Raw genomic sequence first — 24500 nt, forward strand, 5'->3', positions numbered from 1 at the left:
TGTAGTTAGGACAGCATAGCTCATACTTCTGCTTTCCATACTGGCTTTGTCTTTATTTATTTTTATTCAGTAAAACAAGCCAAACCTGCCTGTTGTTTTTTTTTTTTAATGATTTAATAATGTTATCAGTGAGTGATAAGGTTAGGAAAACTAAGTTACTTCTCCCAATTCATGAAAAATCTGTAGCAACAAGTAGGTTTTTTTAATCATAGTATTTATAAAATATCTAAGTCTTATATGATATCTTATACAAAATAATTAGATATAAATTATTTCTTTAAAATTATATAATGTAAAAAATTATATAGTGTATAAATAGCTGGTTTCTTCCAGGTGTTGTGCTAGATATTTTCATATAGATAGATTACCTCATTTTTTCTCATATAAACTTAATGAGGTTTTTCTCATTATTTTAGAGTTGAAGATAACAGTCAAAGGGGTACTGTATTTTTCAGACAGAGTGAACAGCAAGACTGAAATTTGAATCTCCTTCTTCAAAATCCAAATCCAGTCTCTTTTTGTTTACCAGATTTGACGTTCTTGACGTATTAGATCGGATAATTCTTTGTCATGGGGATCTGTCCTCTGCAATGTAGGATGTTTAGCAACATCTCTGGCCTCTACTCATTAAATGCTGGTAAAAATATTTTTAAAGGCTCACTTTCTATAGAGACATTCGCTAAGAATTACATAGTTTCAAAACTGAAAGAGTTAATTTAATTTTTTATGTTACTTCATTATCTTCATAATAAATAGGGTTCGTTACCCTCCGGTGTTAATGCCCTGTAAGCCACACTCTTTCTGGGGGTGATTAACAGCTTTTCTGCTGTTGTTTTATCATTTATTCTTACTGCGACTTAAAATACTTTCCTATACAATGTCATTTAAGTGCCATTAAATTGTAATGCTGCTGTATGGGAAAAGATGCATCTGAAAAGCAATGCATCTCAATCAACTTGGAACAGAGGTTAAATGTGATAAGACTCTGAAGAAAACTAACCAGTGTGACCCTCTTGTCAATTCAGGGAAGAACTTTCTGAAGAAAAGTGTTAGTGCAGGCTTTCCTGGTGACTCAGATGGTAAAGAATCTGCCTGCAGTGCAGGAGACCCGGGTTCCATCCCTGGGTCTGGAAGATCCCCTGGAGAAGGGAATGGCTATCCAATCCAGTGTTCTTGCCTGGAGAATCCCAAGGACAGAGGAGCCTGGCGAGATACAGTCCATGGGGCTGCGGAAGAACAGCACTAAAACAAAAACTTACTTCAGTGGTTATAGATTTATACACACTAGGAATATATCCACTCTACTTCACCTTTATTCCTCTAAGAAAATTTCCCTAAATTATAAACATTCTGATTTATTGAAGTTTATGAATATATTCTTCCCATAAAATTTCCCTATGTAAGTTAATATGTTGGAATTAGAAAGTAAATCATATGATACTGAAAAAAACTGCAAAGTGTTGTAAGTTCTAAGAAGGAAAAGAGGTTCTATGAGGGAACATATAAATTTAAATGAAGAGACATAAAAGTTTTATCTGAGAAAGCAGTACTTATGCTGAGCCCTAGGAGCTTAGTCACACAGAAGCATGGCGAGAAAGGCATTCCAAACAAATGCTTCAAGCAGGAAAAGCTTGCTGCACCTGAGAAATGGAATGTCTGCTAGAAGGTGGTGCGTAGAGAGACCAGGTGACAGAAGGCTTTGCAGCCCATGGCAAGTAGGGGAGGATTCCAGCCCACGTAAAAGGCTGTGATGGGTGTAAAAGCCAGATCCTGGCTCTGCTAGGGGTGAGATTAATTAAATTACTTATGTCTTTGCTTCAGTTTTTTTATTAGTAAAAAAGTAATATTTAATAGGACTTTCCAAGTTGTTGTGAGGTTTAGTTAAAATATGTAGTTCATTATTATCATCAGAGATTTATTCTGAATTCAGCAAGGAACTATTATAGGGTTTTGAGTGACATTATCTAATTCATCTTTTTATGAGATCACTCCAGCTACTACTTCAGTCTGAGAAACCCTTGATGGGGATTTAAAGGTTTCCAAAACACGCTGAATGATGAGTAGCTTTTTGAGCTTGAGAATAAAGGGTCCCAGTCACAGGTCCATCTGAGAGAAAAATTAAAATCTGCTAGTATAAACTTACTCCCCAAAAGGAAAAAATTAAATGATAGAAGACTAATAAATGATGAATGATTAGGGAATTAAATTGGGATAACATTGACTTTAATAATGGTATAATTTTTAAAACTGAGTCATTGATTCTTAATAGTTAATTGTTTATAATATACTAGAGAGTGTTTTAGGTATCATAAAGAAATGCAGAATTCCCAAAATAACCTGACTGACTTTAAGTTTTAAATGAGGAACATATATGTAAGATTAAAATACAAAGGAACTGGATAGGCTAAGATTTTTTTAAATAGGACACAAGAAAACACTGCCATAAGTGGAATAATAATAAACTGGATTTCATTAGCATGAAGAACTTGTATTCATCAAAAGACAACATTAAGAGAATGAAATATCACTGTACCCCTATTAAAATGGCCAGTTTAAAGGACTGGCAGTCCCACTCTAAGGTTGCACATAGAGCAACTGGAACTCCCTTGTGATGGGAGCATACACTGGCGTGACCACTTTGGGAAACTTTGCAGTGTCTGCTAAATCTGGACATACATATACCCTTAGGAGAAATTCTGTTCCAGGTATGAGTGCTTATGTCACTTATATCTCAGTAAACCTGGAAACAAAAACCAAAACAAAGAAGAAGCAAGTACGTAGGTCCATCAAAAGACATGTACAAGAACTTATTCACGGCAGCAACAGTGGGGTGGTGAAATAAGTTGCTGTGTATTTATGTAACAGAAAACTTAATAGAATTTTTTTAAAAAGCGAACTACATGCAACAACAGGATGAATCTCATAAACTTTATGTTAGCTAAAGTAAGTCAGACAAAAAGTTCAAAAACAGGCAATATTAATCTTGATAGAGGTTGAATTAGTGATTACCTTTGGGAAGGGGATCAATGGTAAGGACTGGAGTCTTCTGTATTTGTTCTGTGTTTTGTTCTTTACATTTTGTCAAAGCTGAATGTTTTAGATTTGTGCACAGTATATAATTTAAAATGTAATTGACATTTAAAAGTAAAGAACATAGACCTTTTAGCGGTTTTGTTTTGTTTTGTTTTTAGTTCCTTTCTTGGATCTTTCAAGTAAACAAAAAGAGTGGATTGAAAGAAATTGGAAGTTGGAAGAATGTAGAAAGTATGAGAGGACAGAGAAAGAATAGGAAAATGAGCAAGAGACAGAAGTTTTTAAGTACATGGATTGGTAGAAAGAAGAATGAAATAAGAGTTAGATACATAAATAAGGAGGTGAAAAAGCACAAAGGAAGGCACTTTGCTTGCACTCCGCCAATCTGGCACCATGCACCATTTCTATTCATACACAGTAATCGATCATTAGACCGCAGTGTAGCAGCATTCTCTCTTCCAGATTAAGCTGAATTCTGGAATGATTTCTTTTGGTGTGCTAACTGTCCCTGCCTCAGGTCCATCTTATTTCCTTGTGACACCTTCTCCAAAGTGAGCACATTGGAGAGGTGTATAGGTTGCGAAATCAAGAAGAAGAAATTTATAATTACTTTAGTTTGAAAAGTTTTAGATAAAGTACTAGGCTAGATATTCAGCCAGAGTTAAAGTTCCCTGACAAGCTTTCTGCAGCTTTAAGGATTAGATTACTTTCTTTCAACATTATCAATCTGTATTATATAGTTGGGTTGTTTTACTTCGAGTCTCCCATCGACATTTCTTTTGTATGCATATACTGAAATGATTTTATTTAATAAAAAAAGAACATCTCCTGTGTGGATTTTAAATTTCCCCTTATTAAATATTTATATTTTCAAAATGTCTTTATTTAATTGAGTGAGGTGCTTGGTGCCATTTCAAAATAACCTCAGGTGGTAGATGTAATGACATATCAAAGATTTGACCTTTAGCATTTTAGGATTCTATTTGTCTGCGTTTTCTTCTGCATTCATTTGGTCTTAATTTATATGCTGTTTCTCTGTATGACTTAATGAGTGGGTGTATTTGGAGTAAGATTCATTAACAAAAAGAAAATATATCTGAATACATATTATTTCTGTGCGGTCTGACTGATAATCTTAACCTCATTCATATCTCAACTGTGACAAGTAGAAAATGCTGTGTATAAGGCTGATCAGTATTTGTACAAACCTCATTCATTCTCATTAAGTGTTCAGCTGAATTAGACCCTGGATCTACTAAACTGATGCCCATTCTCTTACTTCTCACTTCTTTGCAGTCAGCTTATTACATTCTTTTATTTACCTAGAGATACTTTATTTTCCAATTCTTTGCTATTCCTTTTAAAGAAAATTGAATGTAATATTTACACTGATATAATTAAATTAACGTCTTACAGCATCTTTTTGTATGCTTTGGTAGCAAAGATAATCATTTGTCTGGGTAGCTTTCAGCTTAGAAGCAGAGAAATGGATAATTATCAAGTATAATATTATGATATAAAAATTACTTTATCCATTTAAGTATGCCTTTATTGATTTTTAGAAATGGATCTTTCTAACTGGAGCTTTTTGTTTAATAGATTATTGGTCTGTAAGCCTACATATTTATGTTTAAATTTTTTTATTTTTATATTTTCTCAGTTTACACAAATCTTTATCCCAAGAAGAAAATCTGAAGGATCAGTTTAATCTTACACTTAGTACCTATGAAGAAGCTTTAAAAAATAGAGAGAACATTGTTTCCATCACTCAACAACAAAATGAGGAACTGGCTACCCAACTGCAGCAAGCTCTGACAGATCGAGCAAACATGGAATTAGAGCTTCAGCATGCTGTAGAGGCCTCCCGAACGGCCAATGATAAAGTTCAGAAGTAAGTAAAATGATCTTGTATTATTTCAAAAGTACGAAACAAAATGAGGCAAAAGCACTTTGTTTTGGCAACTAAGTAATATGTATTCATGCTATTAATAGTTTCAGACAGAAGTGGATTGAGTCAAATGCACGTGTTTAGACTACGTGTTGTATTTAAATTTGGGGTCAAAAAGTCATTTACTTGGGAATCGTGGTTACTGTTTAGGGCAAACAACTTTTATTTTTGTTTGTGTTTAACTTTTTTTAACTTAGTAATTGATCTTTGTGAGTTCATGGAGGCCATACGATAAAAATCATTTCATAAGTACTGCATGAAGTTACTAGCAAAGGGAAGAGATGGGCAAGTTACTAATTTTATTCATTTAGCATCAGAGTAATCCTGCCTGAGCTGAAATTTTCTATGATCTTGCAGTTTGAGACCTCTAGGTACATAGAATCCAGTACAGTGAAATTCGTTTTCTTGTGTTGTTCCTCTGAAGAATTCAACACAGCTTTCATAGTGCATGATATTTATTTTAAATAATCTTTGCATTTTTATTCAGATTTAAATAAAGCTGCATAATCAGTCTTTAATGATAGCTAGCAAAATGATAACAAATAACTTACCATATAATGAAATCGCTTGTTAATTGATGAGACTTGAACACTGTAGCAGAATTTTCTTAGGCAGCTTTAAAGTAATAGAACTTTGTCATTTTAACAGAGCCTTTTTTTTATGTATTGTGAACAGCATTGCATCATTTACACACCTAATCGCATTCAATTCTAAGACACTAAATTCTAAGACAAAGAGTTCTAAAACATACCTTTTTCCTTAGCAGTTTTTTTCATTTTTACAGTATGAAGTGTAAGTGCTAACTTCAAGATTTCTTACTTCTCACTACTTCTTATTTGAAAATAGGTCTCAAACATTTCCCTCACACTCCTGAAATTATATCTTATATCTTGATTCATAGCCCAAGGTCAGGTACATATGCAGTCAAGACTTTTTTAAAACAGATTAGGAATTTTGCATATTAATCTTTAAAGCAATGTCTTCTACCTTGAAACTTATGATTTATAATATTATATTTTTATAGGTTTAAAGATGAAGTTTATATTTGACCAGCAACTGTCTATAATTATTCACAATGAAATATTAATGTTCTAAGAACACCAAGATAGATATTTAGGTCTATCTCATTTCATTGTCAATTACAAATCAGTAACTTTTGACAGTCAAGATCTATTTTGGATCAACTTGCTTAAAAGCTACAAATACTTTAAATTTCAAAGTTTTCTTTACATGCAATCCTTCAATTTCTTTACATAACTAAAATTCCCTAAAATTGTGTTTCCCAAAGAGCATTAGATTTCTAAAATATTTGGAAATGTTGTCAGCTTTCATTTTTAAATCTCATCAGCTATCTTATTATTTTGTAAAGAGGTGGATGAAACTAGAGCCGATTATACAGAGTGAAGTAAGCCAGAAAGAAAAACACCAATACAGTATAGTAACGCATATATATGGAATTTAGAAAGATGGTAACGATAACCCTGTATGTGAGACAGCAAAAGAGACACAGATGTACAGAACAGTCTTTTGGACTCTGTGGGAGAGGGGGGTGGGGATGATTTGGGAGAATGGCACCGAAACATGTGTAATATCATATAAGAAACGAATCGCCAGTCCAGGTTTGATGCAGGATACAGGAAGCTTGGGGCTGGTGCACTGGAATGACCCAGAGGGATGGTATGGGGAGGGAGGTGGGAAGGGGGTTCAGGATTGGGAACATGTGTACACCCGTGGCGGATTCATGTTGATGTATGGCAAAACCAAAACCAATACAATATTGTAAAGTAATTAGCCTCTAATTAAAATAAATAAATTTAAATTTTAAAAAATACAGTAAAAAAAAAAAGAAATAACTTTGTACCCCAAGAAGTAGAAATAACATTTTCTCTTATAATGCTTAACCTTTTGAAAAACTAGTGATATTGCCCTTATTTTTCACATTTAACAACAGACAAATCAAGACTTGGAAATGGCACCAACCATGGACAGGGTTTAAGTGCAATAATTATGTCAGTTACCAGAGTTAAATGTTAAATTTTAATTTAAATGTTAAATCTTTTATTCTGATTTCTAGCAATCAGACCTAGAGGAAGTATTATCAGGCTTTCCTTTTCATATTATATACACTGTCTTTCATCTCTAGTTGCCCTCAAGTGTGCAGTGTATCTTCATCACATTATGGTGGGCATCAGCCTATTTTATTGGATATAAGATGATAACTTTCCAGGAAGCCAATTTGTAAGATGTTATTAGATGGTATTAGTATCCTCTATATAATCTGAATTACTGTTACTAGCAATTATTTTTGAAGGTCCTTTGTAAATATATCAGTATTCGAGGCAATAATCAAAATTTAAACTAAAAATGTTCACATTTTCCCTCTCCCTTCATAACTAAATTTCTTAAATAGCTGATCTGTATTCACTCTAATTTTTCAATTCCCATTAGCTCGTCTACTACTCAATACACTATGGTTAGCTCTTATACCAAAATTGTTCTTCTTAAGATCACCAGTAATTTCAGAAATATTAAATTCACCGGCTCATTCCTAACTATTATAAAACTAGTATATGATCATGGTAAAATAAGTAAAAATGCTCATACGTCTTCAACATGTTAATTTAAAATCTCAGGCTCTGGATTCAGAATGTATAGGTATGTGAACTAGGACATTTTATTTTAAAACATTATGCTGATGTGGACAATAAAATGTGGATAGTAATAGTCCTACCTCATAATGTTGTAAGAATTAGATGAGGTAATACATGTGATGCTTTTAAAACAATGTGTATTGCATAGTCCCTCCTCTTGTCATTTCACTCACACTGCGCTGTCTCACTCTTCAGAAGGGCGCTACCCTTTCAGGGCTAAATGCCTTTATATATGTTGGCCTCTCTCCTTGGAGCCTTTGACCCTTTTCCTTCATGAGAACTGTATTCGTCCTGTGAGACTCGCTGCAGTGTAGAAGATAGTCAAGATTTGTAGTCAAATCAGACAGACCTGTGTTTGAGTCCCTGCTTTCCTACTTATTTCCTGTCAGATTTGGGGCAGATTACTTAACCCCTGAAGCAAAATTTTTTCAGTGAAAAAATTTGGACAGTTACACTGACTTCACAGGGAGAGTTTATTTGAAGAATAAACTGGATAGTATGTAAAATTGTGTAGTTTGTAATCGGTTACTGTAGCATTCTGCAAATTATATCATTAGTATCACCACATTTATCAAACCCATAGGAGTAGTTCAACTGCCTTTTCTCTACCAAGTCTTCTCCAACATCCTAGAAAATTAAATCACAGTCTTCTGTGTCATAGATTTTTTTGGTGAAAAATTACTCCTCTGAAAAGAAAGCCCTCCCATTCTGTATTTCCTGTCTCCATCATAGTCCTCGAAAGTTTCAGCCCTTTCCTTCTTCCCTCACTCTTTCTTGTCATTCACGTTCACGTTGCCATCAGTCTCTGTTGTCTACTGCCTAAGTGTCTTCTGATTCCCACCACTCTTCCCTTGTTAACGTCATTAATTCAGGCCCTCATCATCCCTCATGGCTGTTGAAATAATTATTCCTCTAGACTATTGAAATAATCTTAGAACTAGTTTACCTGCCTGTAGCTCTCTCAAAATTTGTCTTCCTTACCGCCACCAGAGTTAATTTTTCTAAAACACTAATCAGGTTATATTATTTCCCTATTTTAAATCTTTCAGGGACTCTTCAACCCCTGCAAGTTAAAGTTTAAACAACTTAGCATGTTATGCTGCTGCTGCTGCTAAGTCACTCCAGTCGTGTCTGACTCTGTGCGACCCCATAGACAGCAGCCCACCAGGCTCCGCCGTCCCTGGAATTCTCCAGACAAGAACACTGGATTGGGTTGCCATTTCCTTCTCCAATGCGTGAAAGTGAAAAGTGAAAATGAAGTTGCTCGGTCATGTCCGACTCTAGCGACCCCATGGACTGCAGCCTACCAGGCTCCTCCATCCATGGGATTTTCCAGGCAAGAGTACTGGAGTGGGGTGCCGGAGGCCTGTCACTGGGTTTCTCCCATTGTTTTAGTATCATCTTCCCCCATGATGCCCTACCACAGTATCTCTGCTCATGCCATTTCATCTTCTTAGAAAATATTCCTCCCTTTTACTGCCTTGCCAGATTTTTGTATTCCTTAAATTCTGATCTAAATGTTACCCCTATGATGCTTCTTTATATTTCCATTCTTTAATGCTTTCATAATACTCAGTCCATACCCTTATTAGAAGTCTTAATCAGCTAGGTGTTAAAATTGCTTTGTATATCTGTATCCTATCTACTCTGATCCCTGCAAAATTAGTCATCATGGAGCTTTTCCAAGCCATAGATGGTGTTCTGTTCATCTTTGTATCCCCATTGCTTCCAAGTACTTGGCACAGATGCCAGCTGTTAAGTGGGTACTCTATAAATGCTTATGAACATACAGACTACTGCTGCTGCTGCTAAGTCGCTTCAGTCGTGTCCGACTCTGTGCAACCCCATAGACAGCAGCCCACCAGGCTCCCCTGTCCCTGGGATTCTCCAGACAAGAACACTGGAGTGGGTTGCCATTTCCTTCTCCAATGCATGAAAGTGAAGAGTGAAAGTGAAGTCGCTCAGTCGAGTCCAACTTGTAGCGACCCCATGGACTGCAGCCTACCAGGCTCCTCCATCCATGGGATTTTCTAGGCAAGAGTACTGGAGTGGCTTGCCAGACTAGAACAATTTAATAGTTTGATATAATGACAGAAAAGGGTTTCCCTGGTGGCATAGTAGTAAAGAATCCACCTGCCAATGCAGGAGACACAAGGACAGGGATTTATTTGATCCCTGGATCAGGAAGATCTCCTAGAGGAGGAAATGGAAACCACTCCAGTATTCTTATCTGGAGAATCCCATGGACAGAGGCACCTGGCAGGCTACAATCCATGGGTCACAGAAGAGTCAGACACAACTGAGTAATTGAGCACACACACTTGCTAGTGATCAGCTTGTTCTAACCACAGACTTCCATCAAGTTTAATTACATTTAAAAGACCTGAAATCTTCAGTAAATAGGACAGAGAGACCACTATTTCTAATAATTGTATTTTAAATGTATATTTTATTTGTTTGAGTAAATATTTTTCTTAAGTTTTTTAACCTGAGTATATTTGGAAAGGAAAGTTGTACAGAATTACTATCCATAAAGTAGCCAATATTTATAGGCAGATAGTCACTTATAGGGTAAAATGTGATGAATGCCAGACTTCACAAACCAAAAATAACTTCTTGGCCCAGGTATCTGGGTGATACCTAAAATTTCACCAATGGAAATCCATTCCTTTGCCTTCAACATTACTCTCCTTAGGTAGGTCTCTTTTAAATGTATATGTTTGTGGAAGAAGAGCACATAGTGATTTGCCTTTTAGGGTTTGTTTTGTTTTTTTTTGCCAATCCTGGATGCAGAGATTTACATGGAGGCTAAAAAAAAGGTTAAGAACATGAGATCTTTGTTATAAAAAACTTCTCTTAATAGTTCTGCCTAGACCTTCCATAGTCCTCATTTATTTAAAAGAAAACTGATGCACTAGTCCACTAAATGATGTTTTTATCACAAGCGATTATAAAATCTGATTCTTTGTGCTGTATTTTTCCACCTGTCTTTCCATCTACAGATACGCTTCTTCTGGCCTACAGCAAAAGTTCCCAAAGGGATTTTTTAATATATTTTACTGTAATTAACGTATTTAAGCTACACAGTTACCTAAAAGTATTTACAGCCAGACTGATGTGGTTAGAAAACCTCTCAAAGATCTAGGTTTTAAAATGAAATAACTTTCATCACGTACCATCTTTACTGTGGGCCAAATTTACACTGATGTTTATTTCCTCATAAACTATAACTATATAATGAATAGGTTGGACTAAAATTGTAAACTTTTAATATATCTTCAAGAAGAAAAATGTATCAACTATTTAGAATTTTCTTTCTGTACTTTAAAAAAATCAGTTACTTAACATTTGCAGGCATTCTAATTTTTAATTGCATAATTAAAATTTCAAAAATCAGCATAAAACATTTCTTTCTGAAATATAGGGCATCCTGTGGCTTTTGAATGCTATTTTAAAAAAAAAAAGAAAAGAGCGTGTAAAGCTAATAAAAGTCTTTCCTGCCGTTGGCCAAATACTGATTTCTATGAAGAAGTTGAAGTTACAAAGAAGTTGTGAATTCTCAGCCTGGTTTCCCTGCTGATGAGTGAGAGCAGTCTGTAGTTCACTTTGAGGTATCAGGGGAGTCGCCATAGTGTCACACAACGGTTCTTAGCGGAGAGCAAACATACTTTCCACAAACTTAGCTGCTTAATCTGTTTGCAGGTTGAATTATAAAACAGGGTAGATGACTCTGGGCGCTGGGAAGGGGAACAGAGCATTTCCAGTTTCTTGACTTTTTTTTTTTTTTAAAGCGTACTATTATTTAAAAAAAAAAACCTACAATTTTCATCAAAAGACCACTAAGCTTTATAGTTTTGTTGCTAGTTCCAGAATCTGATATTAACTATAATGATAAGTGATTCTGCTCAAATAGTTTTACAAAGTTTAATGTGAAAGGCGTCAATGAATTTTTTACGTAGTTGCATTAATACTGTGTTTTCATTAAAATTATTCTACTTCTTGCCAACTTTATCTTGCTATTTTCCCTGTAAATTCTTGGTTGGACTACAAGTTGCAAAGCAATACTAGATGTACTGTGAATGCTTTGTAAATATGATACTTGTTAATTGAATCAAGGAGTACACCTCTTAAATTCTCAACTCAGCATAAGGTTTAAATCCATATTTAATAAAATGTTGAAAGTTTACTTGGATTTATTAGTATTATTAGTAAATGAGGATTTGAAACTTTTCTGGAAATTTCTTCACAATCGTTTTTATATTTGAGGTTTTAAAAGCTCTGTGAAGTATGATATGTACCTCAGCAAATAATAAGTCAAATAGTTAATTTATTTGTGATAGTTTATGTACAACTGAACACCCCCATCAGCTTTGGACAACACCTTCTAAATCTAGAAGTAATTAGATATAGTTTTTTTATGTCCTTTATATATGGAAAATGGACTCAGATGCTTCCTAAACAGTCATCACAAAATATACATGATCTAACATGCTTAATTTTTATTCTTAAACACATGATACGCTTTTTAAGAATTTAATGTTCTGGGTTTTTTAATCATAACACATGTTTTTAAATTAAATACCTATTTAACTTATGAAATACATCTTGTACTCTATCAAACAAGTATGTATTTTATAAAAACTTTAATTCCATTATATATTTGTATAGTGATCCCCTCTCTTACACACTGAGTACATAAAGTAGCTTTCCTTAGAGCTACTTTTATTATATACAGAAATACCTACCATGTTTGATAGGTGATATGGTTATATTCATTTCTTTATAAAACTAGAGAATTGAGGCTTATACCTTGATCTTCAAGGAACGTCTCACTTTGACATGAAAAAGAAACATAGTTTTAATTGTCTAGCTCATTTCTTTCTACCAGGGAAGGATTAATCTGTGATTATTAAAATTGAGAAATTCCAGTGAAGTGGAAAGTAAAAGATCCAGGGTAAAGAAGAAGAGGGATTCTCTAAACCTAAGTATCTGCCCTGTCCCTGTTAAGTTCCCTTTTATAGTTAATTTTATGGAATGAATCATAAACAGCCTGAAAGTAGGGCCTAAAAAGTTAAATCACAACATGACTTCTTACATTTAATTGGCTTCTTCATTTCGGAGTCTGTCTTCACTAGGTGATCTAGAGTTGGACTAGTATTCATCTCAGCCTACTAAGATAGATAAAACACGTTTCAGATGATCATGAGAGGAATGAGAGAAAAAGAATAGAAGTGTTGAATAAGAGACTCATATAGTTTCTTTTTAAGACTAAAATGCAGGAATTTTTATTGTTTTTTATTAATCCCAGTGTTACAGTAATTGAAATAAAAAATACGAGTTCCTATTATTTTAGGGAAATTATTTATTAGTGTTCAGTCACTAAGTCATGTCTGACTCTTTACGACCCCATGCACTGCAGTACACCAGGCTCCTCTGTTTTCCACTGTCTCCCAGAGTTTGCTCAAATTCATGTCCATTGAGTCAGTGATGCATCTAACCATCTCATCCTCTTCTGCCCGCTTCTTTTGCCTTCAGGGTCTTTTCTTCAGGTCTTTTCTTCAGCATCAGGCTCTTTTCCAGTCAGTTGGCTCTGCATCAGATAGCCAAAGTATTGGAGCTTCAACTCCAGCATCAGTCCTTCCCATGAATATTCAGGGTTGATTTCCTTTAGGATTGACTGGTTAAATCTCCTTGCTGTCCAAGGGCCTCCCAAAAGTCTCCTCAAGCTCCATAATTTGAAAGCATCAATTCTTTGATGCTCAGCCTTCTTTATGGTCCAACTCTCATGTCTGTACATGACTACTGGGAAAAACCATGGCTTTGACTATATGGACCTTTATTAGGGAAATTATAGGACACACTTAATGATGATCAAGTACACTTTAACTGAAACTTGACAAGCTGAAAAAAGTACGAGAGTTCTTACACTGCAGAGATGTCCTATTGTGATTTTCATGCATATACATGAAATGCAAATTCCTTAGAGTGGTCTTATGCTCTAATCAGTACCATTTTCCTAGGTTTCTATTCTTAGCTCCAGTTAAAAGCCTTCTTAATTGTTTAACCCTTGACCCCAGGGTACTTCATAAAGATAGGAGAACTCATCTATCTTACCTGAAAATAGTTTTAGAATTGATAAAAATAAGATATATAAAGTGATTTGAACTTCCTAGGAAAGGTACTTAATATCACCAACCACTAAATATTTTACATACTTCTTTTGTACTCAAGGAAAAAAAGGAAGCTATTGTAGAAATTCGATTTTTTAAAGTTTTCATCGTCCTGCCTGTATGTTGCTCAACCTGATTATACTTGAAAACTCATTCAGAAATTCCTCTTTTGCTTTCTCTACTCTTAAAAGCACAGATGATTGGATATAATGTATCTATCTATTGATACAGAGAATGTTTACATGCTTGCATAAATCAGGGTCTGTTTTTTTTTAATAAATTGTCAGTGTATTCATCTAAAGTCTGCTGTATACTGCTTTACTAGATATAGGATTTATTCCCAGAATATAATTGAAAAATTCTAAATTGAACCCAAGAACAACTAGAAATACAAATTTTACTTGGATTGTAAGATTCCATGTTTGATTCTTTCTTCCCATTATTTCGTGTTTGTCTATATCCCCCACTAAAGGATTTTTCCCAAGTGCACATTTAGCCCTCTATAAATGAAAGAATATTGTTTCTTTCACGGTAACTCTGTCTGATAGTGAAATCATAAACACAGTCCTCGCATAAACTTCATTCTTCATCATTTACATTTACAGAGAAAAGAATGCATTCTATAGCAATATAGTGTATAATAGCAGCTAAAATCCTCCTCCTTTCTTTCTTATATTGTTTTATTAATATATTCCTGAGCAACTCAACAAATATCATTTTTTTCTTCAGTTCTTAACCTAAGTATAAAGAAAAGAATAATTTTGCTACTATAGATTACTTCATTAGCTGTTCCTATGGAAAGACTAACCAGAAGTGAAATTTTTATATAGTAAATAGTATTTTGGAACCTATTACTGAACTTAACTATTTTAATTTTTTTAATTACTTTGACATGTATAGCATTCAAACTAATAGTTCTTGGAACAGCATCATCATTCAGCTTTTTCCTTCACATACAATAGTATCCAAAAGCATAGTGAAAGTGTGTCTTCTTTCTTTTTGTGTTACACCATTTGACAAGCTACATAATGGTAAAAATAACATAAACATGCTCAAAATCTTGAAATGTCACCTTCTTTAGTTTACTAATCTGCTTTCTGAGCTATGTGTATTTCACATCAGTGTCCCAAGAAGTTCTCTACTACTGACTGGAGGGCCTAATCTTTCCCAGAATGATGGGAGTAGCACAGTTCAAGAACAAGAATGAATCTCTGTATAATCACACCACAATGTGAGGTGACCCTAAGACTGAGAACTGACCAGATACACATATGGGTTTTAAGAAGACTTTCTGATGCTCTTTTTGACAAAGCTGTGAGAAGAATGTGGCTAAGGCCCAGTAGTCATTCTTGAGTAGAGCTGGCAAAGGAAACCATGAGGAGAAGAGAATTTAACACATGGGTGTAAGAGAGTACGGCTTCATTGATGTGATCTGAGGGGAATGCCTAATGACTGGAAGAATCAAACTTGGCAATGAAAACACAAAGCTCTTTTCATCAATTCAAACACAGACTCTAAAGCTGCAGATGGTCACCTCCAGCCTTGTCCATTCAGTGTGAGGTTTTATAAAATGGCACTTTGGTGAATACTAATAGATCAAAACAAAGATTTAATAACGTAAAGATGTGGTGTTCATTTTTAAATGAATATACAGGTCAGCGTCTCAGAAAAGGATAAAAAGAATACCTTTTATATGTGGGTCTAAAGTCTTTTTGTTATTTTTCAACTTCAAAAATAAATGACATTTATCTTCAAAACTAAATGACAAATGTACAGATTGTGTTTTATGGAAAACAGTTTACATTATGAAACAGACCAAAATCAGAGTTTATATTTACACATTGATTTCACTACTTTCGTTTGAGGACTCTCAATTTATAACATTTGTTAATGTCATCCTTTAATATTTTCTTGAAACTCACTTGATAGGGCAAATCTGTGTTGCCATTCTCAAGGATTAATCAGTCTAATTAATTTAGGCCAAAATATTTTACAACTGGAATAGAACTTTTTTATTGCCTTTTTAGAAAATGCAAAGAAACATTGTTTAGTACAAAGGAGGCTTTGAACTTTAATGCATTCTTGCAAGGTACTTTGCATTTGATTTTGTAAGATTTTAGAAGTTCATAATTGTATATATAGTCAAGAGGTAATTCACTATACTCATCTGTTACTAATGCTTACATAACTGAATCTTACTTTAAATTAAAATATGGTGTATTTTTCCAGAACGAATTTTATTACTAGACTTGTTCAGCACTTTACAGTTTATAAAAGTCTTGAGCTAAACCCAAACAAGTAAGCTTTATTTTCTAAAATATGCTTAAAAGATGAACATGACTAATTAATAGCCTTCATATTTCTATTATATGTGAAGTAAATATAATGAATAAGTCTGTGATCCTAATACTTTTATCTAATAAGTGACACTAGCATGTAATAAAATTCACCCATTCCAGTCCATTTCAGTTCGCTGACTCCTAGAATGTCGACATTCACTCTTGCCATCTCTTGTTTGACCACTTCCAATTTGCCCTGATTCATGGACCTGACATTCCAGGTTCCTATGCAATATTGCTCTTCACAGCATCGGACCTTGCTTCTATCACCAGTCACATCCACAGCTGGTTATTCTTTTTGCTTTGGCTCTATCCCTTCATTCTTTCTGGAGTTATTTCTCCACTGATCTCCAGTAGCATATTGGGCACCTACTGACCTGGGGAGTTTCTCTTTCAGTATCCTATCATTTTGTCTTTTCATACTGTTCATGGGGTTCTCAAGGCAAGAATACTGAAGTGGTTTGCCGTTCCCTTCTCCAGTGGACCACATTCTGTCAGATCTCTCCACCATGACCCGCCCATCTTGGGTTGCCCCACGGGCATGGCTTAGTTTCATTGAGTTAGACAAGGCTGTGGTCCTAGTGTGATTAGATTGACTAGTTTCCTGTGAGTATGGTTTCAGTGTGTTTCCCTCTGATGCCCTCTTGCAACACCTACCGTCTTACTTGGGTTTCTCTTACAGTGGAAGTGAGAAATAGATTTAAGGGCCTAGATCTGATAGATAGAGTGCCTGATGAACTATGGACGGAGGTTTGTGACATTGTACAGGAGATAGGGATCAAGACCATCCCCATGGAAAATAAACGCAAAAAAGCAAAATGGCTGTCTGAGGAGGCCTTACAAATAGCTGTGAAAAGAAGAGAAGTGAAAAGCAAAGGAGAAAAGGAAAGATATAAGCATCTGAATGCAGAGTTCCAAAGAAGAGATAAGAAAGCCTTCTTCAGCGATCAATGCAAAGAAATAGAGGAAAACAACAGAATGGGAAAGACGAGAGATCTCTTCAAGAAAATCAGAGATACCAAAGGAACATTTCATGCAAAGATGGGCTTGATAAAGGACAGAAATGGTATGCACCTAACAGAAGCAGAAGATATTAAGAAGAGATGGCAAGAATACACAGAAGAACTGTACAAAAAAGATCTTCACGACCCAGATAATCACGATGGTGTGATCACTGACCTACAGCCAGACATCCTGGAATGTGAAGTCAAGTAGGTCTTAGAAAGCATCACTACGAACAAAGCTAGTGGAGGTGATAGAATTCCAGTTGAGCTATTCCAAATCCTGAAAGATGATGCTGTGAAAGTGCTGTACTCAATATGCCAGCAAATTTGGAAAACTCAGCAGTGGCCACAGGACTGGAAAAGGTCAGTTTTCATTCCAGTCCCAAAGAATGCTCAAACTACCGCACAATTGCACTCATCTCACACGCTAGTAAACTAATGCTCAAAATTCTCCAAGCCAGGCTTCAGGAGTACGTGAACCATGAACTTCCAGATGTTCAAGCTGGTTTTAGAAAAGGCAGAGGAATCAGAGATCAAATTGCCAACATCCGCTGGATCATGGAAAAAGCAAGAGAGTTCCAGAAAAACATCTATTTCTGCTTTATTGACTATGCCAAAACCTTTGTGTGGATCACAATAAACTGTGGAAAATTCTGAAAGAGATGGGAATACCAGACCACCTGACCTGCCTCTTGAGAAACCTATATGCAGGTCAGGAAGCAACAGTTAGAACTGGACATGGAACAACAGACTGGTTCCAAATAGGAAAAGAAGTACGTCAAGGCTGTACATTGTCACCCTGTTTATTTAACTTATATGCAGAGTACATCATGAGAAAGGCTGGGCTGGAAGAAGCACAAGCTGGAATCAAGATTGCCAGGAGAAATATCAATAACCTCAGATAGGCAGATGACACCACCCTTATGGCAGAAAGTGAAGAGGAACTAAAAAGCCTCTGGATGAAAGTGAAAGTGGAGAGTGAAAAAGTTGGCTTAAAGCCCAACATTCAGAAAACAAAGATCATGGCATCCAGTCCCATCAGTTCATGGGAAATAGATGGGAAACAGTGGAAACAGTGTCAGACTTTATTTGGGGGGCTCCAAAATCACTGCAGATGGTGACTGCAGCCATGAAATTAAGACGCTTACTCCTTAGAAGGAAAGTTATGACCAACCTAGATAGCATATTGAAAAGCAGAGACATTACTTTGCCAGCAAAGGTTCGTCTAGTCAAGGCTATGGTTTTCCCTGTGGTCATGTATGGATGTGAGAGTTGGACTGTGAAGAAGGCTGAGCGCCAAAGAATTGATGCTTTTGAACTGTGGTGTTGGAGAAGACTCTTGAGAGTCCCTTGGACTGCAAGGAGATCCAACCAGTCCATTCTGAAGGAGATCAGCCCTGGGATTTCTTTGGAAGGAATGATACTAAAGCTGAAACTCCAGTACTTTGGCCACCTCATGCGGAGAGTTGACTGATTGGAAAAGACTCTGATGATGGGAGGGATTGGGGGCAAGAGGAGAAGGGGACGACAGAGGATGAGATGGCTGGATGGCATCACTGACTCAATGGAAGTGAGTCTCAGTGAACTCCAGGAGTTGGTGATGGCATGCTGCGATTCATGGGGTCGCAAAGAGTCGGACACGACTGAGCAACTGATCTGATCTGATCTGATTTGAACATATAATAAAATACTAGAGTTGAAAGTTAAGAGGAAGGCAACCAAGTATTTAGTAGAAATACCAGTAAACTAAGGGCCCTTGGCTGTCATTAACTGGGTGTGTACAAATTAATTAGATTGTGTTTCTTCTCAGTTTCCTCATCTGGAAGATGGAGCTGATAGACTTGCTGTCACTACTAAACGTAATTGTGAGAATGAAATAATACGCATGTATATAGAAGTACTTTGAAAAATATACACTTTATAAATGCAAGCCATAGACTGAAGAATATCTTCTACTTATAATATACATTTTAGATTAAAAATTATTATTACTTCTTTGGAACCAGAAATGAGTGAGTTAGAAAAATAATATTTTTGCCTCAGAGATGTTGTAGATGTCATGTAAATGGAAAAAGTGATTCTCCACACAGATCTTGGAAACTAAAAGTAAAGAGGATTCTGTGCTTTCTCATACATTACTGGTGGGATTGCAAAATAGTGGGAGAAAAAAAAAAAGCCCTATGGTGGAGAATTTGATGGTATCTAACAAAATCACGGGATTCCCAGGTGGCGCTAGTGGTAAAGAAATAGCCTACCAATGCAGGAGAAATATGAGATGCCAGTTTTATTCCAAGGTCAGGAAGATCCCCTGGATGAAGACATGGCAACCACTCCAGTATTCTTGCCTGGAGAATCCCATGGACCGGGAAACCTGGCAGGCTGCAGTCTGTAGGGTCACAAAGAGTTGGATGCTACTGAAGCAACTTAGCACGCACACACAACAAAATTACATTTGCCCTTTGACTAAGGAAAATCACTTTTAGGAATTCCTTCTAAGGAATTCCTCCTAAGAACTGTAGTATTATTATCATCATTACTGTTATTTAGTGAATGCACTGAGTGGCATGTGAGATCCTAGTTCACTGATCAGGGATCAAACCTGTGCCCCCTGCAGTGGAAGCACAGTCTTAACCAATGGACCATCAGAGAACCCCTACAGTATTATTTTTAATAGCAAACAGAAACAACCCAAATCGGAGAGTAGATGAATAAACCGTGCATATATTTGCATAGTGTAATACATGTGCTTACTTAGTCATGTCTGCCTCTTTGCAACCCCATGACTGTGGCCTGTCAGGTGGCTCTGTCCATGGAATTTTACAGGCGAGCACACTGGAGTGGGTTGCCATTTCCTACTCCAGGGGATCTTCCCAATCCAAGAATCAATCCTGCATCTCCTGAGTCTCCTGCATTGCAGGCAGATTCTGTACCACTGCACCACCTGGGGTAGTGCTTAGTGTGATACAGTGCAACTGTAAAAAAAAGATACAATAGTAAGTGAAAGTGAAAGTTTAGTTGCTCAGTCATTTCCAACTCTGCGACCCCATGGACTGTAGCCTACCAGGCTCCTCCATCCACGGGATTTTCCAGGTAAGAATACTGGAGTGGGTTGCCATTTCCTTCTCCAGAGGATCTTCCTGACCCAGGGATCGAACCCGAATCTCCCACATCATAGGCAGATGCTTTACTGTCTGAGCCACCAGGGAAAATAGTAAGGAAGCTGTCTGTAAATGAATATTGATTGACATATTGCTAATTGGAAAAAAAATCAAGTATTTATAATACAAGTGAGAAATAAGGATAAAAAGAACAGGACGGATGTTTATCCTTTGGAGGTAGATAGGAAAGAGACACAGGCATAGGATGGTAATGCAACTTTTTGAACTATGTCTTTTTGTATAGTTTGACTTTTGAACCGTGTGTGTGTTTTAAATATTTAGAAATTAAAATCAAATGAAAAAATTAAAAAGCACCCATGAAAACGAATACAAATAGAAATAAATATACCTGACTATATCAGATTGGTTAGATTCTTATAGAGAGAAAATAATTAACTCAAGTGTCTTTTGACTGTTAGACTGACTATGCATCATTAAAGGCGTATGTTTTAAGGACAAGAAGAAATGCAAAGTAATCTTAAACTTTGCTCAGTATATTCATACTTAGTTGTACTACTGGTTATTAAAATCTTAAAACTTTTCTTTATATTGTTGGACTAAGGAGCTATGTAAATATTATTAGGAGCCAAAATTTACACTGTAAAATAAATGGCATTAAGAAAAAGAAACTGTAATACTCAATTTGAGTTGAAACTATCAGTATGAATTTTGATTTAAAAAAATGTATATTTTTCCTTAGCTTTATTTATTGAAAAGGCCTTAGAAGCAAGGGATACACCTAAACACCCAAATTTTGGTTTCTGACTACATTTCTTATTAAAGGGTATCAAAGCTTCTGGGTCTGGATCATGGAAAGTACAGTGAGTCTAGATTATTTTGTACCAGAGAGCAAGAACTTTCTGGTTTTTGCTCAGAGACTAATAGAGTCATGTAGAAAGGGCACGGGAACAGCTTGACAAAGTTCCCATAGACCAAAATTGAAACAATGTATGCATCAAAAGAAGTGTATTTGATTATAAAATCCTTAATTGTTACACTTAGGATCTATAAAGATACTTTTTTTTAAAAAAAAGATGGAAGTTAGAAAGGAAGAATGCCTTTTGTAAAGAAGAATGTGCTGTGCTATTGTGCTCAGTCGCGTCCCACTCTGTGACTGCGTGGACTGTGGCCCGCCAGGCTCCTCTGTCCTTGGATTTTTCCAAGCAAGAATACTGGAGTGGGTTGCCATTTTCTACTCCAGGGGATCTTCCCAACCCAAGGCTTGAACCTGCATCTCTTGTGTCTCCTGTTTTGGCAGGTGGATTCTTTTACCACCGTACCACCTGGGAAGCCCCATGGAAGGAGAATGGGAGTTAACATGGAGTAATAGAATCAGAAAACTACCATCTTGTAACCCCTACTGTAATTAATTCAAGCGAAGACCATTCTATCCGCCATGTAATGAGTTAAAAGAAGCTACTTTGGCACTAGAGTCAGTCAGTCTAGTTTGGGGAAACCTACTTAGCATATACCAAAGAGTTTAGAGCTTAAAAATCAGAGAGGGCTTAGACATGGGGATTTAAGATGTCAAGTGCCTTCAAACAATATTTAGGGATTTATTATTAAAATTTACTTTAGAAATTTTTCTTACTCAAATATTCTGTGCTTATGTAAATCATAGAAGATAGACCTAAACCATTCAACCTTTTATCAAAATTGATCTTTTAAAGAAACTCACTATAAAGAAGTTTTGCCTTAGAGATTTTATCAATCTTAGACTAGGTACTGATCTTTTATTTAACTTTGGGGGTTTTTTTATCATGGGGTTTTTGTGTTACTTTTTATTTTTTGAAATGTTGCATTAAAATATTATTTATCTTCATAATGAGCGTTTTTACACCTCTTTCAATTGTTCATCTGAATTGAGTGTCCCATTCACCTCTCCCTAGATTTAGCCCTGAATACTCTATAGATGAAAAAGACACTCTCAGAGTGCACTTCTCGTTTACCCTTATTCAAAAATAAGAACAGCTTACTTAGTTTTCCTAGTTTGTATGATTTCTATTGAATGGGGTTTCATGTTCAGAAATAATAGTCATACAGTGGAGCTGAAAAACTGTGGTTCTTCCCATTCTGTGGAAATTGACCAGGTTTTTAATTATATACTGTCCAGTAAGCCTACCACTCTCTGAATTTCTGTGTCTTACTTTATGGTCATTACCTGCACCACTTTTTTCAACTGTTGCTTTGTCTTTATTTCAATCATCTGGGTAGATGGGTTATTATATCTATCAACAGTAAGGCCGTGATTGTATTCTAGCCCCTGTTTATTTCAATTTGAGAATATTTGGTTTTTATGAATCAAAGATAAGTCGGATAGAGAAAATGACTGTGCTGACTCTGCTTAATAAGTTGAATATTACTTTTACTTTGTAGGCCCCTGGCTTAGTCTGAAGTTTGAAGGTACATTGATATATTATCTCTTCTAGTCTCCCAACGGATGTTGCCAGTCTTTTGAATTAAACTTGAAGAAGGTTGATTTGTATTCCCTCTTAATCAAAATTTGAAATGTTGACATTAGAAAATTTCATTCAGTGCTAATTATATATGACTTTTATGAAAGTTAGGAAGGAAAGAATCCTACATTTTAAAGTTTAGTATCAGCATAAAGCCCTGTGAAAACAATAGTGAGTAGTTAATAAGCCATCTTAATAAGATACCTTAATAAAACTAACCAGTTATTCTAGCTTGCTGCATTTCACTTGGCAGTATAAAAATCAATGACTTTACTTCCTCCATCATTAATTGAAACTTTTCTGGGTTTAAAATGATCAAAAACCTCAGCAATGTTATAGCAGTGTTTCCTAACCTTTCTTGACTCTTAATTCCCTTTAGTAGTAATACATATTCACTAGGCAGAGTTTTAAGTATCCTTCTTGCATTGGTATAAGATAAAGAAGTTAATTTGCATTGATTGTTTTTTAAGTTTTATGTTAAGTACACTCTTTAGTATTCATATGTAACATCACATGGTATTTCACATACATATAAGGAAGTATTAATAGATTAAAATTTCATAATGTCTTATGGCATTAAATAACTGCTTGTGAGATAATATTTGAAATTCTTAGCATTTTACTTTTAAAATGAAATAACAGTGGTTTTTCAACCTTTGTTTGCTGAAATATTTCCACAGGTAGCACATTATGATTGTTTTGGGTCTGTACTCCAATGTATGTAAAGCTAAATTAAATATTATTATATATTATGGCTTCCCCAGTGGCTCAGTGGTAAAGAATCCTCCTGCAATGCAGGATATCTGGGTTCTATCCCTGAATTGGGAAGATCCCCAAGATCCCCTGAAGAATGGAATGGCTATCTACTCCAGTATTCTGGCCTGGAGAATTCCATGGACTGTAATCCATGGGGTTGCAGAGAGTGGGACTCAACTGAGCAACTTTCACTTTCTTTTTTTCATTATTTTATGTAATATTCCTTTCATCATGAGCAAAGTGTACAACTCCAAGACCTGATTTGTTAGTGAACTTACTAAATATTATCTTTACTGGTCCAGTTTATGCATTTAGCTTTTATGCCAACACTAATTTTGCTCTAAAATACTCTGCAGTTTGCTGTTACATGATACTAGCCCCACAGCTAGCTTTTTCTGTCTGAGTATGCTTAATATATTCTATAATAAATCAATAAAATCTTGTAATGTACATATTCCTATCTCTATGAAGCAATTGTAAGCAAACTGTAAGTGAATGCATGAATCAAAAAGGTATGTTTCAATGAGACTGACTCTGAGAACATTTGATTTTAACAATATATGTCATTTATTGTATGGTATAAATTGGTTGTAGCACTGATTATAAGTTTTTGAATAATAAATCCAGTTAATAGTAAAACAAAATGTTTATATCATGGGAATACATTTTAAGTATTCTGAAAAGCTACATATTAGTGATCTTTAAGCAAATTAATGAATCATATTTCTTATTTAGGGAATGAAACTGGCACCTGTTAATAAAATTTTTATCTTTAGTCATTGAATTTTATATTGGTTTCATAAATTTTCTACTATCATATTATAATAGATCGCAAAAATGCATTGAAAGTGTGTTAGTCGCTCAGTCATGTCTGACTGTTTGCAACCCCACAGTCTGTAGCCCACTAGACTCCTCTGTCCATGGGATTTCCCAGGCAAGAATGCTAGAATGGGTTGCCATTCCCTTCTCCAGAGGATCTTCCCAA

At 35.5% G+C, this 24500-nt stretch overlaps 1 protein-coding gene across 2 annotated transcripts in view; it reads left to right on the plus strand.

Moving 5' to 3' along the window:
- MIPOL1 (mirror-image polydactyly 1) overlaps positions 1 to 24500 on the plus strand; it is a 312949-nt gene that overhangs the window by 254613 nt on the left and 33836 nt on the right. For both annotated transcript variants that reach the window (XM_024982072.2, XM_024982074.2), the window contains one exon: positions 4694 to 4924. In XM_024982072.2, the coding sequence (XP_024837840.1) occupies positions 4694 to 4924 (231 nt within the window). The remainder of the gene's footprint in view (positions 1 to 4693; positions 4925 to 24500) is intronic.

The sequence above is a fragment of the Bos taurus genome, chromosome 21 (genome assembly GCF_002263795.3).
Source record: "Bos taurus isolate L1 Dominette 01449 registration number 42190680 breed Hereford chromosome 21, ARS-UCD2.0, whole genome shotgun sequence".
NCBI classification, from domain to species: Eukaryota; Metazoa; Chordata; class Mammalia; order Artiodactyla; family Bovidae; genus Bos; species Bos taurus.